The sequence below is a fragment of the Melopsittacus undulatus genome, chromosome 12, assembly GCF_012275295.1.
Source record: "Melopsittacus undulatus isolate bMelUnd1 chromosome 12, bMelUnd1.mat.Z, whole genome shotgun sequence".
Taxonomy (NCBI): domain Eukaryota; kingdom Metazoa; phylum Chordata; class Aves; order Psittaciformes; family Psittaculidae; genus Melopsittacus; species Melopsittacus undulatus.
In genome coordinates, this window is record NC_047538.1 from 18,050,557 (window position 1) to 18,062,817 (window position 12,261).

At 48.8% G+C, this 12,261-nt stretch overlaps 1 protein-coding gene across 1 annotated transcript in view; it reads left to right on the forward strand.

The window, feature by feature from the left end:
* TTC28 (tetratricopeptide repeat domain 28) overlaps positions 1-12,261 on the forward strand; it is a 114,128-nt gene that overhangs the window by 87,595 nt on the left and 14,272 nt on the right. Inside the window, exons 8-13 of the mRNA XM_005147712.4 lie at positions 926-1,035; positions 1,298-1,427; positions 1,856-2,074; positions 4,112-4,277; positions 6,782-6,922; positions 12,042-12,186. Coding sequence (XP_005147769.1) covers positions 926-1,035; positions 1,298-1,427; positions 1,856-2,074; positions 4,112-4,277; positions 6,782-6,922; positions 12,042-12,186 — 911 coding nt within the window. The remainder of the gene's footprint in view (positions 1-925; positions 1,036-1,297; positions 1,428-1,855; positions 2,075-4,111; positions 4,278-6,781; positions 6,923-12,041; positions 12,187-12,261) is intronic.

Here is a 12,261-nt window from a genome sequence, read left to right on the forward strand (position 1 = left end):
TAGCCACCTGGTTTTTCCTTCTGTGTTCAGGTGGGAAGGAGACCAGGCAGGTAAGTGTCCTCTAAGGTGTGAGTGGGAGCAAGTTGTATTTGATAGGGAGGTTCGGTCCTCAAAGTCCTGGAGCCATCTGCTGCTGCTGAGCCCCAGGGCCAGCGCTGACCTCTGAGTTGTGCTGCTGCAGGGGATCCCAGCATGCAAACAGCATCTGCTCAAGGTTGTGGCTCTTTGATGGAGAAGAGCAGCATAGCTGTGTGTATGAAGCTGGAAGCCGAATAGTTACTTACATCAGTTAGTCTGGTTTTCCTGAAACTGGCCTTGGCAGCATTCCATATGCTGAGGGAATTCAGTTCAGCTGGGAGAAATTGAACACAGCTCCCTCTCCTTGTATGACAGAATTCCTGAGGAGCCTGCTTGAGGCTACCTGGAACTGAGCTGAATGACGGTGGCCAGGGCCCTGCTCCCCACCTGTGGGAAGCCTGAGGTGCCTCAGAGGAGGCATCCCTGTTGTTGGCAGGGCCCATTGGAAGTGAGATGTTTGGAGTGTGATGGAGGTGGGACAACACAAGGTGCTGCTGAAAGTGAAATGAGTCCCAGGTCATTCATACCAGGACCCTGCCCTCTGCTCTGGCTTGGTACATGAACCATGCAGAGCCTGCCAGAAAGCTGGTGGGAAAGGAGCCAGTAATGTGGCAGGAGGTATCTCTTATGGCATTGTTTGGCAGCTCGATGTGATTTTTGTCTGTGTGTCTTTCAAGGTTTGAAAGTCAAGCTTCCCAAAGGGGGGGTTACTGAGTGTGTCTTGGGGGACTGCTCCAGCTCCTGCCTGCCACAGGTGCCCTGGGCCCATGTGAGCCCACAGAAGGGCTCCCCTGGGTTGCTGGAGTGCTTCTCCCCTTCAGCTCTCTCTCCCTCTGACTCCTTTCAGGGCTGAGACTGGCAGAGCAGCTGGGACGCAGAGAAGATGAAGCCAAAATCCGTCATGGCCTTGGCCTCTCCCTCTGGGCCAGTGGGAACCTGGAGGAGTCTCAGCACCAGGTACTCCTGCTCTGCCTGTGCTGGTGGCTTGTGCCCTCTGAGCCCTGTGGGTCATTCCTGTCCTCAGTGCATCCTGTGGAGGAGCTGACTCAGGCTCAGGCTGCATTCGAAGTCACCTCCCCTCTGCTGGGGTGCTGCCATCCTGAGGGGCTGGTGGAGGCAGACTGCCCCTTCCCGAGGGTGTGTTGGATCCTCCGGCTCCCGCAGCCAGGGCTCTGTGCTGTGTGTGTAGGGAGGTGACTGTGGTTGTTTTCTGTCCCAGCTCTACCGGGCCTCGGCGCTGTTTGAAACCATCCGGCACGAGGTGCAGCTCAGCACAGACTACAAGCTGTCACTCTTCGACCTGCAGACATCCTCCTATCAGGCCTTGCAGCGAGTACTTGTCAGTCTCGGTAAGAGATGCCATCGTATGGTGAGTCTTAATTCCAAGCTCGTGCCAAGAGCTCAAATGATGTTGTGGGGCAGCAGTTCATGATACATTCTTCACTCCCCAGCTGTCCATCACACCACGATAGTTCTTTGCCAGAGCATAATTAAGGCTGTCCTGCTCTGGGTTTTGGGCACCTTTGGATCTCTTTCTTGCTTCCTCCATTCCTTTGCTTTTTTTGTGGCTCATTTTCCCACATACTGTGTTACTGCCTGCAGCCAAGATGATCTGTGGGACTGTATTTCAATGCAGAGGCCACTGTTTTCAGAAGGAAGTGCTGTGACCCTGCTTCCTCAGGTTTTAGTTCAGGCTGGGATAGCAGCTATCCTGATTGCTGCGCATTGCACTGCAGACCACGTTGGTGTCAGGTCTGAGATGACTTTGTCTTTTCAGGTCACCATGATGAAGCATTGGCAGTAGCAGAGAGAGGCCGAACGAGGGCATTTGCTGACCTGCTTGTGGAACGTCAGACTGGGCAGCAGGACTCTGACCCCTATTCTCCAGTGACCATTGACCAGGTCCTGGAGACAGTGAATGGCCAGAGGGGACTTGTTCTCTACTACTCACTGGCTGCAGGTTATCTGTACAGCTGGCTGCTGGCTCCCGGGGCAGGTGAGGTCCTGTTTGGAGATGAGAGCCCGTGAACAAGCCTTGCAAAGGGAGAGTTTTGTACCATTTGTAGCTAGGAATAAGTCTGGGACCAGAGTGAATGAACAAGGGAATCCTTTCTATCCACTACCTTAAAGCTAAATAGACTGAAAACTGTGGCATAGCTGCAGCAATAATGACATAAAAGTGCTTATTCAGGGCTTTGATGTTGACCTGGAGATGGAAATGTTTCACGGGTTTAACATTTCCATTTTCAGCCTCCAATCTGTACATATTTCCCACAGGGCAGAGCAGTAATGAGATTCCAAGTATGTTGGCTCTGTCAGAATCTTCTATGCATAAGAATCCCTACTTTAATTATATTTCTGTGCTTTATCCTTCCAAAAGCTTTTGACATTTATTCACTGAAGTGGATTGCAGAAAACAGAAGGGCGTCCCCACTTCCTGATATGCCATTGAGCTGCCTGATCCTCTGAATTCTCCTCATCTGAATGTGGTAATACTTATCACAGAGAAGCAAGGAGGATTAATTTGAAAGGCTCTTTGCAGGCAGCTGCTCTTCATTATCTAATAAAGTGGTGACTGCAAATTTTCGTGAGTTCTTTCTGGCTATAATTTAATAATTGCATCCCTTTGCCATGACACAGCTAAGTGATAAAAAGCACTATTGAGATCGCACCAGAAGTGCGTGGTGAAGGGAAGTAAATATTGACATGTGCCTAACTTCAGATGGGGCGACAGTGATTGGAAGATGTGCTTTTTGAGGAGTTTTGCAATGTTGGATGTACACATGTAAGGTGGTGGTGTCCTGCTATGTAGCCAGTCACTAACTGGCTCTTCAGGCTTGCAGTTTGCACAGTAAAATGTCAGTAATTGTCTAGTATTAATGTCAGGCTGAGCTTACTGAAATGATGTGGATCAGAGGCAGGGGGTTTGTTACTGGGCTTTGTGACCAGTCTTCTTCTTGCCTATACTGGGTTTTGGAAAAAAACCATTGCACTCTTCAAGTGCGTGGGTTGGTGACTGCCTTCTGAAAGCCACTGTCAGGTGTTGGGCAGGAGAGGGGCTATGGTGCCTCAAGGGTTCCAATTGAGCCATTTTGCTGGGGAGCTCTTTAGCAGTGATTCCAGCCCAGCCCTGATGACCTCTTCTTGTTCTGTTAGTGCTGACAGAGAGAGTAGCTGCTGTGACAGCCCAAGAGCCTCATTATCCCACTCAGATTGTACCCTTAGAGCCTCCTCACTGATTCTTTGTTTGCTGCTCTTGCTGCAGAAGGAGTTGCTTTATTCCTTTTTCCTCCTCTCTTCCTAACTGGTTCAATAATTTATGCTGTTGAGGCAAACAGGGCATCCGGAGCAGCCTTTACTGTTGGTCACAGGCTGTAGAATTAATTATATCAGGAAGGACATGCCAGTCTGAATGGAGAAAGGTTTTATTTGCAGTAGTAGTTGAATTCTTAGCAAAACACTGAGTGTCCTTTAGCTGGTTTACGCCTTGTGGAAAGTTGTCTTTTAATATTTTACTGTGCATTAATCCTTTTCTTTCTTTATATATAATGTATTTTCATGCATATGGGTGAAAAGAAAATCTTTGTGTGACATGAGGAGACTCTGCTGTAGTAATAACACTCCTGTTCAGCATTTGAGCCTTGTGTATTCAGTTTATGTGATCAGAGGCTATAAATAAGCATTTTTCATGTACCTCTACTGAAATGTGAATTACTCTGGTAGGTGCTTTTATGAAAGATCTGTTTTATAATTTATGAGAGTGCTGCAATAGCAAATGCATTCTGAGCATTGCATAAAAGTACTGCTCTGCTTTTGTACCTCTGAGCCACCATCTCCAAAGTACAAAACCAGATTTTAAAAGCGAGGCTCTAATAGAGAATGCTGGGAAAGCCCTGTGAAGCCATGGCAGAGAATGCTGCACCTCAGTTGTCCTGGAAATACCAAATGCTTGGGGCTGTGCCACCTTCTTAGCCAGCTGCTGGGAGCACTGTGTCTGCCCTGCAAAAATCACCTGTGATTTGGTGCCTTGCAGGAATTCTGAAATTCCATGAATGTTATCTGGGCGACAGCCTGACAGAACATGCTGGGGACTTCCATGAAGCCAACAGTGTGACTCTGCAGACAGTAACAAACTCTGCTCTGGAACAGCACATCTCGAGTGTGCGGGAGGCCCTGGGAGTGGAGTCCTACTACACCCGGTATGTTGGGATGGGGGGGTTTGGAATCCTGGTTCCCACTCTCCCTCTGAAAGCAATTTACAGCAATCTGGGCTGAGCTGATGGGCTGAGCAGTCTGAGAACTGAGAGTCAGAGCACAGGCAAATTTTCACTGCACAACAAAAAATACTGCTTTATCTTTGTGTGTATGGCTGTTTTCTCCAAGTATCTCTGTAGGCGTATGCACATAAGGTTTGAACCCATAGGCTGGGTAATGAATCTGTATATTGAGTGAGATGGCTTTTTGTGACCACGATACTGATTATTTGTAAGTGACGATACAAGATAAAAACAGATTTAAAAAACCTATACTACAGTTCTGAAAACTCCTGGTGAATGTGGTGTTTGAGCTTCTTTATCTGAGCATGACACTGGAGTCTGGAAGCTCCTTTGGAGGATCTCTGAGCATTTAGTATTGCCATTGGGGGAGGATGAGATTTAGTCACGCAGTCAGACTAGGGATTGGGGGATGTAGCCTGGCTAAGGCAGACCTTGTGTGATTGAAATACTGGCGATATCTGTAGCAGATTCTGGCCATGGACAAGTGAGTTGCTGCTTTTGGCAGCCAAACCAGTGGCTCTGGCACAGCAAGCTGGTGGTCAGCAGTCATGTTGGACTTATGTTCTCTGTCTTGAACTCGACCTGAGCTTGCCATTTTGAGCAGTTACCCACCAATCTCACATGTGCACTGAGGGCTGGAAGTAACACGTGCTGCCAAGATGGGTATGTGCTTAGCTCATGCTGTTGAGACAGTTGGAAACCAGAAGTAGTGAAAGACAACTCATCTGCAGGGATCCACATGTCTGTGTATACTGGATTTACAGTTGTGTCTTGGTTGGATGCGTTTTGGGTTTGTAATTCTGTGATTGTGAAGGTGGCTTTCTGAAGGGAAACCAATATTTTTTATTGCTGACTGAATTATTTGTTTCACAGTAAGCAGTAACAAGCTGCTTGTTAGCCTGGGATTTTTAAGAAGGACTCAGAGAAAAAGCAAAGGGTCTCTCACCCAGCTGAATAATTGAAACCTAAGGGAAGAGACATAAATGGAAGAGTAGCTTTCTCCATATTAAACCCCTGAGAATCTGCGAGCCCATGAGCACTGCCTATCCAAGTGATCATAATAATGATATTACTGCTAACATGAGTAGTACAGTTAAGAAGTGGCTGATCTTTGGTGGTGGTAGTATCTCAGGTTTTGGGGTTCTTACATAAAATCAGTTCTGAGACTTCTGTTTCTATTAGGTTCAGTCACACCTCCTGAATGACATGTTTCAAGTCTTGCTTGAAAACAAGTTGCATGATTCCCATTAAAGGAAATGCAGGAGTTGCTTCTTCCAGCCTTCCCATTTCCTGGGTTTTGCAAATGTGTTCCCAATATTAATGCTTCTTTCTTAATGTGCACATGCACCATGAGTACTCTGTTCTTTCTGGGAGAACAGAGTTGCTCCCCCCAAGGTATGAATCCTGACGGGAAGAACAAGAGGCGGAAAAATATCAGGACTGAATTGGTTCCATCTACCCATCTCCTAAAGCATCAGGGTTGCGTGATTCAGAAGATTACATCTGTCTCCACATGTTGATGGTTGAATCTCACCCTGTAGACATGCATATACACAACCAAAATCTGCAGTTAGGCCTCATGTAACAGATTTGCAGACACTGTTTTCAGTCCCATTAACCATTTATCACCACAGATTCTCCTTCTGGCGAAGGGAATCCTTCAGTCTTTAGGTTCAGGGATGAGTTTTTAATTTACTGTGATGTCATCTTCCTGCTCTCCTCATGGTGATGATAGCAGTATGGTTTTGGTTAAGGATTTTGGGTTTAATGCTTGTCTCTGAGATCATGGGGCTGGTGTGGTATGATCACAGGCAGGAGCTCTTTCCCCACTTCAAAATGATATGTAGTAAGTTAAATCTTGTCTGTCCCATGTGGGTGTGTGTGTAGGTCATGTTCTGCTTTGAAACCCTTTCCCCACATGAATCAGGCACTTCCTTACAGCACTGCTGACTGCCACTGCGCTCCAGCACACCAGACCCCAGGAGCAGCTATCATCTGCAGGCCCTGGAACCTGTTCTCTGCCTACCAGCAGAGACCCAGAGGGATTTAAATACACACAGCACACGTTGAAATTGCTGGTTGACTTCTCAGTTCATTGCTTGCTTAAATTCACTGTAGTTGTGTGTTCAAATTTCAGTGCCATCACCTTCCATAATGCTGTAAGTGCGTGGGAGCTTGGTTCCTGTATTTCTATCAGTGTGTGCCACTCTTTAAACCTTGAAGAACCCAGGAGAAGAGGAGGGGATGGGATTGTTACTTTCTTGTACGCCTAACAGGAGGAGGTGATGAAAACCAGGCAAAAATTGAGAGCATTTGGTTGAGATTTTGTTTAAAGAGCATTTTCCCTCAGCCTGGCTGAGCATTTGTCACAAAGCTGTTGCTCTGTCTTGCATCAATGAGTTCTTCACCCTGCTGTTCCCCTGCAGAGCCTGTGCCAGCAGCGAGACTGAGAGCGAAGCTGGCGATATTATGGACCAGCAGTTTGAAGAGATGAATAACAAGCTAAATGCAATGACTGACCCGACTGGCTTCCTGCGGATGGTCAGCAGGAACAACCTCTTGAACAGGTGAGAATACAGCACTGAATTGTGAGGATCAGGAAGCACAATGACATGTCTTGGTGATGGGCTTCTCTAAATTGCAGGCTTAGGGTGCAGCCAGTGCCATTGCTCCTGCTCTCCCTATTGCCCCAAGTTGTAGGGGCACAGAGCAGCAAACTGGTACTGCTCTTCATGCTGCAGTAACCATCCATTCTTCGCAGTGTGGATGGAAAGGGAGCATTAAGCATCTTTCTTAAGAACAAAGTCTGTATGTTAGTACTGTGCAGCCCCCTCCCCTTCTGAGCAGAGGGGCCTGTAGGCATTTCCCTTCTGTCCTTTTGTGTTCATGATGCACCATGAACATTCTGGTTGGATCTGTGCTCCACCATGGATTGGAAACACAGGATACCTAGACCTTTCTCAGATGGAAAAGAAATGTGATCAGCCTGCAGTGCTGTGAGCCATTGCTGGAGCTTGTGAGCTGTAACAGCATCCCTGTGAAACTGGGAGCTGCCTGTTGGCACCAACAACTGCCCTGATTTTTCTTCCCAGACTCCACATGCATTTCTGTTTGAGCTGCTGTACTGATGTTGAACTGTTGAGTACTTGTGAGGATTGGATCAAACAGGCAGATCCCCAGAATTGCCAAGATGTTTTGCTAGCTCCTCAGGCCTAGAAGGACAGGAGAATGGCCCTCTGATTAGAGGAAAGTATGATCTGGTTGTGCTTCAGGGAATGTTAATCCCCAGGAACACTACAGAGGCCAGCCATGCAGCATCTGTGTATTTCTGCTCCACAGGAGCTAAGTGCATTCCCTTGAACCCACATCCAGGAGCTTACCTCGGGTGCCTTGTCAGGTAACTGGTTTGCAGCTTTTAGGAGAAGCTCAGGGATGGGGCAACTTGGGCACTGAACTAAAAGCATCCTCACAAAAGCACTGGGAGGAGCACTAGAAGCAACCGTGTCCTTGACACTGTCGCCATGAGTGCTGAGATGAAGAGGATGAGAAGACACTGCTGTATGACCTTCCTGCCTGCCCACCTTTTGCCTGCAGATGGGGCATACCTGGGGGCTCATTGCCATGTCTGTTTTGCACATGGCAGAACAGATTAAGAAATAAAATGGGAGCGCTTCTGTGCTCTTAGACTTTGGTTAAATAACAGGATTGAATGGTTAGAGCACAGGCTTTGGTCTTGCAGCCTTACTCTCCAGCAAACCTCCTCTGTGCAATGTTTTTTCTGCAGCTAGTACTGGAGTCAGTTCATGTAGCTATAGGTCAATGCTAAGTGGATTGTTGCTGCTTTAATGCTTCAGATGATGGTAGAACTGTGGCTCACAAGCAGGGATTGAAGGTATGGAGCCTGTTTGCTTTGGCTTCTGCACTGCAGGGGATGAAGAGAAGTAGGGCCTGCTTGGAGCTGAGAATAAGAGCTTGTCTTTCCTACTGCCAAGACAGGCCCTGCATTCCTCATGTGGGGCCTGAATGCGTGTTCACATCTTGTGCTTGAATATTGGAGATCCTCAAGGGAGTTTTCATGGCTTGGGGCCAGTGCAAGTTCCCTCACGCACAGGAACTGCACATGCTGTTAAGGTCCCATGTTAGAAAATGAGGCCCTGGAGATGCTGGGACTGTTTGGAGCCATCCAGTCTCCATGTCTGGCGACAAGCGGGTGACTGAAGAAACCCTTGGTTTTGGGATGGGTGCCCTCTGGCTGCTGTCATCAGGTAACCTGGTTTGTAAGCAGAAAATAGTAAGATCTTTTGGGCAGTTCTGCTTAGAAAAGCCAAACCATGGGGGTTTGGCAGTTAGCTTAAGGAACTTCTGAGAAGACATGGGCTTTGGAGGAGAAAGAAGCACTGAAGGGATGCTGCTGTGGTCTCAGTACTGGGCAGTAGCTGCCTAAGCTGTGAATGCCACTGATAGAGCCCCCAGGATAGTCTCAGTTGCTCATGGCTTATGCAGCTTCTGTTTTCTAAGCTCCTCAGAGCTATTAGACTTTTGTTGGGTTTCCAGGTTAAAATCTGGTTTCCTCCCTGCTAGTCATCTTCTGCTCCAGCAAGTGACTTGATCACTGTCTGTACGTGCATATACTTCCCCCACCTTTTCTATGGCCTTTCCACCATCATGGCGATGCATAGGGATCCTCTTACCTTGCACCTGCAGAAAACATGAGAATCAGCCTTCATGCTGTTCAGAGGGTCAAATACACTTCCCTAAGGGCAGTTACTGCAATGGAGCATGGTGAGAATTTGTAAAGGTAAACTGGGAGGTGAGGAGCAATGTAGACTTGTTTAGGTTGAAAAAGACCTTTTAAGATCAAGTCTGACCATTAACACAGCACTGCCAAACCCACGTGGCCCTCTGTGCCACATCTACACATCTTTTTATATACCTTCAGGGATGGTGACTGCAGCCCTGCCCTGGGCAGCCTGTTCCAAGGCCTGAGCACCCTCTGGGGAAGAAACTGTTCCTGATATCCCACCTAAACCTCCCCTGATGCAGCTTGAGGCCATTTCCTCTTGTCCCATCCCTTGTTGCTTGGGAGCAGAGCTCAGCACCCTCCTGGCTCCATCCTCCTGTCAGGCAGTTGTAGGGAACAGTAAAGTCTCCCCTGAGCCTTCCCCTCCAGACTGAACCCCCCAGGTCACTCAGCCGTTCCCCATCTCTCTTGTGCTCCAGGCCCTGCACCAGCTCCATTGTCCTTCTCTGGCCCCACTCCAGCACCTCAATGTCTCTCTTGTAGTGAAGGGCCCAGAGCTGAACACAGGATTCAAGGTGTATCCTCACCAGTGCCCAGCGCGGGTGAGCAATCACTGCCATGGTCCTGCTGCCACACTATTACTGATACAGACCAGGATGCCATTGCCCTTGGCCACCTGGGCACAAGCTGCTCATATTCAGCCATCTGTAAACTAACACGCCAGGTCCTTTCCCACTGGGTGCTTTCCAGCCATGCCAGGGGTGCTGGCTGCCTGGGATAAAGAAAGGTCTCTGGAGCACAGATAGGGCAGCTCCTATCTGTCTGGTTCTCTTCCATACAGGGTGCAGCACTGTAGCTGCCCAAGGACAGACCACACAAGCACAGTGCTGGGTGGTCTGTGGGTTTTGTGCAACCACTGGTGGGTTCTGGAGATAATTGCAGATCCTTGGAAGCATCTGCAGGGAGCTCATATCTTAATGTTTTCTGGAGCTTCCCACAGCTCGATATTGGGAGTGTGTCAAGGCCCTGAATTCAGGGCTGTATCTCTAGGAAGAGTTTTTGAGGAAGGCTTGCAGAGGGTTGGGCCTGATGGATGTCCATTGTTGGACCACTGCAGCAGTTAAGTCTGACTCCCAGCCCTCCTGGATGGCTGTGCTTGGTCACGAGTAATGTTTGACTTGCCCAGTGTCCTGATGAGTGCCAAGGCCAGAGCAGCTCTGTGCTGATGCTGGGGTGATTCCCTCCTTCTTGCCCAGGCCCAGCCATGTTCATCTTGGCAAGCAGAGCCAGGCCCTGGAAAACTGGTGCTAGGCCAGATCAGTCTGAGCTCAAGGCTTGCCGGACATGGGCTTTCTCCCCCTTTCTTTGAGGCTGTCATGGGATCGTTGCTTTGTTCTTGCATTTCCCAGACAAAGGGCGGAAGCAGAGTTAATGCTGACCCATGCTGCAGTCCTGAGTCCCTGTTTGTGCTGGTTCCTTTGTGCTGTTTCCTCTGCTTGCTGCAGGTCAGGCTGCCTTACACAAAGGGTTAAATAAGCAGCACAGCAGACTCTGTGCAGAGAGGTCCAGTGGGAGATTCTACTGCCCCAGAAATCAGGGGAGCCCTGTACATTGCAGGAGCAGGGTAGTGATGGTCAGTGCAGGACCTGGGAAGGAAGCACGGGTGCTCTGGAGAAGGGCTTTTGTCCAGAAGATTGACAAGTCTCCCTCTTGTCTCACTGAAATCACCTGCACTCAAAATCAGCTTGACAAGCCACCCAGAGAGCCATTTGTTTGCACTGGCTTGGGAGGATGGAGTGGGCTGGCCAGGGCCCCAGGTCTGTGCTGCCTGCTAGAGATCTCTGTCCATCCTCCTCCTATGGATTTTCTCACTCTTCTTTGTGTACATAAATACACAGGCAAGAGATGTGAAAGATTTATGATGCTCCCTTGCTTTTGCTCTAATAAAAAGCAGTCCGAGTGGTGAAGGAATAAATCTGGAGCTGCTTGGCTGTGCAAGCTGAAGGAGGTTCTGCGGATGAGGGGGATCAAGCCCCTGCTCCCTGCAGTGAATCCTGGTGTTGGCAGCAGGGGAGGCAGCGAGTGCCGCCTGCTGGCACATGGCTGCGTGTGTGGAGGGCAGGGCTGGGCCGCTCTGCTTGGACCGGGGCTCTACCTGCTTGGTGGTGAGCAGTGGGGTGTCCCTGCCCTTCTGGACCTGCAGCGTACACTGAGGGATGTGCACTGCCATTATTGTGCAATGTCTTATTTCCCGCTCCGCTCTTTAAGACCCACCTCTTAAAACTCTGGGAAGTTATCCTTTTCCCATAAAATTCGTGGCACCAAGCGGAGGGTAACGTTTCTGGGGAGCGCAGCTGCTGGATTAGTGTGTCCAGAATGGGGCAACATCATTGCCTCAGCAGGGCAGTAACTTTCTGTAGCCATCTCGGTCTCCCCAGAGTGATGGTGTTTGGTGGCTGGTGATGCCAGGAGCCCGTGCAGAGGTGTGTGGGGATGTCAGAAGTGGGCTCTAGGTCAGCTCTCTCATCTGACTTTATGGAGCCCTTCAGAGCAGTGGCAGCAAATGCAGGCATAATCTTCATGTCCTGTTGTTTACCTGTAGATACAGTTCCTGTTGGTGCCATGCTAGATTAGTTGGTGCACAACCCAAGTGCAAATCTTCCTGTGATTGCAGTCAGTTAATGGGTCTCATTTGCCTGCACATGACTGCTGTATATTAATATGCAGTAACAACTGTGAACATCACTTCAGGCACTTGAGTTTGTAGAAAAGCTCCATAACAATGTAATATGCTGTCTGCAGCTGCTTCACCCTGCCATTAGTGTTGTTGTTCATTGTAGTATGAAGCTGAATTGGGAGAATGAAGTCACTGTTACAAAGTCAGGACAACCTGCAGTGGACCTCAGATTTCTGCAGCTGACCTCTCACTTGCCTTTTGCCCACAGGAGCTGTCAGAGCGTGAGCAGTCTGTTCAGCAGCACCATGTCTCCTGTTAAGGATGGAACATCATCTCTCCCAAGGAGGCAGACTTCCTTCACCAAACCCCCACTCCGTGCACTCTACGACTTACTGATAGGACCTATGGAAGGAGTAAGCCTTTGGTGCTGACAAATACAGAGATTCACTTACCAAAATTCCCTGTCAATGTGGGAAAGCAATAATAGG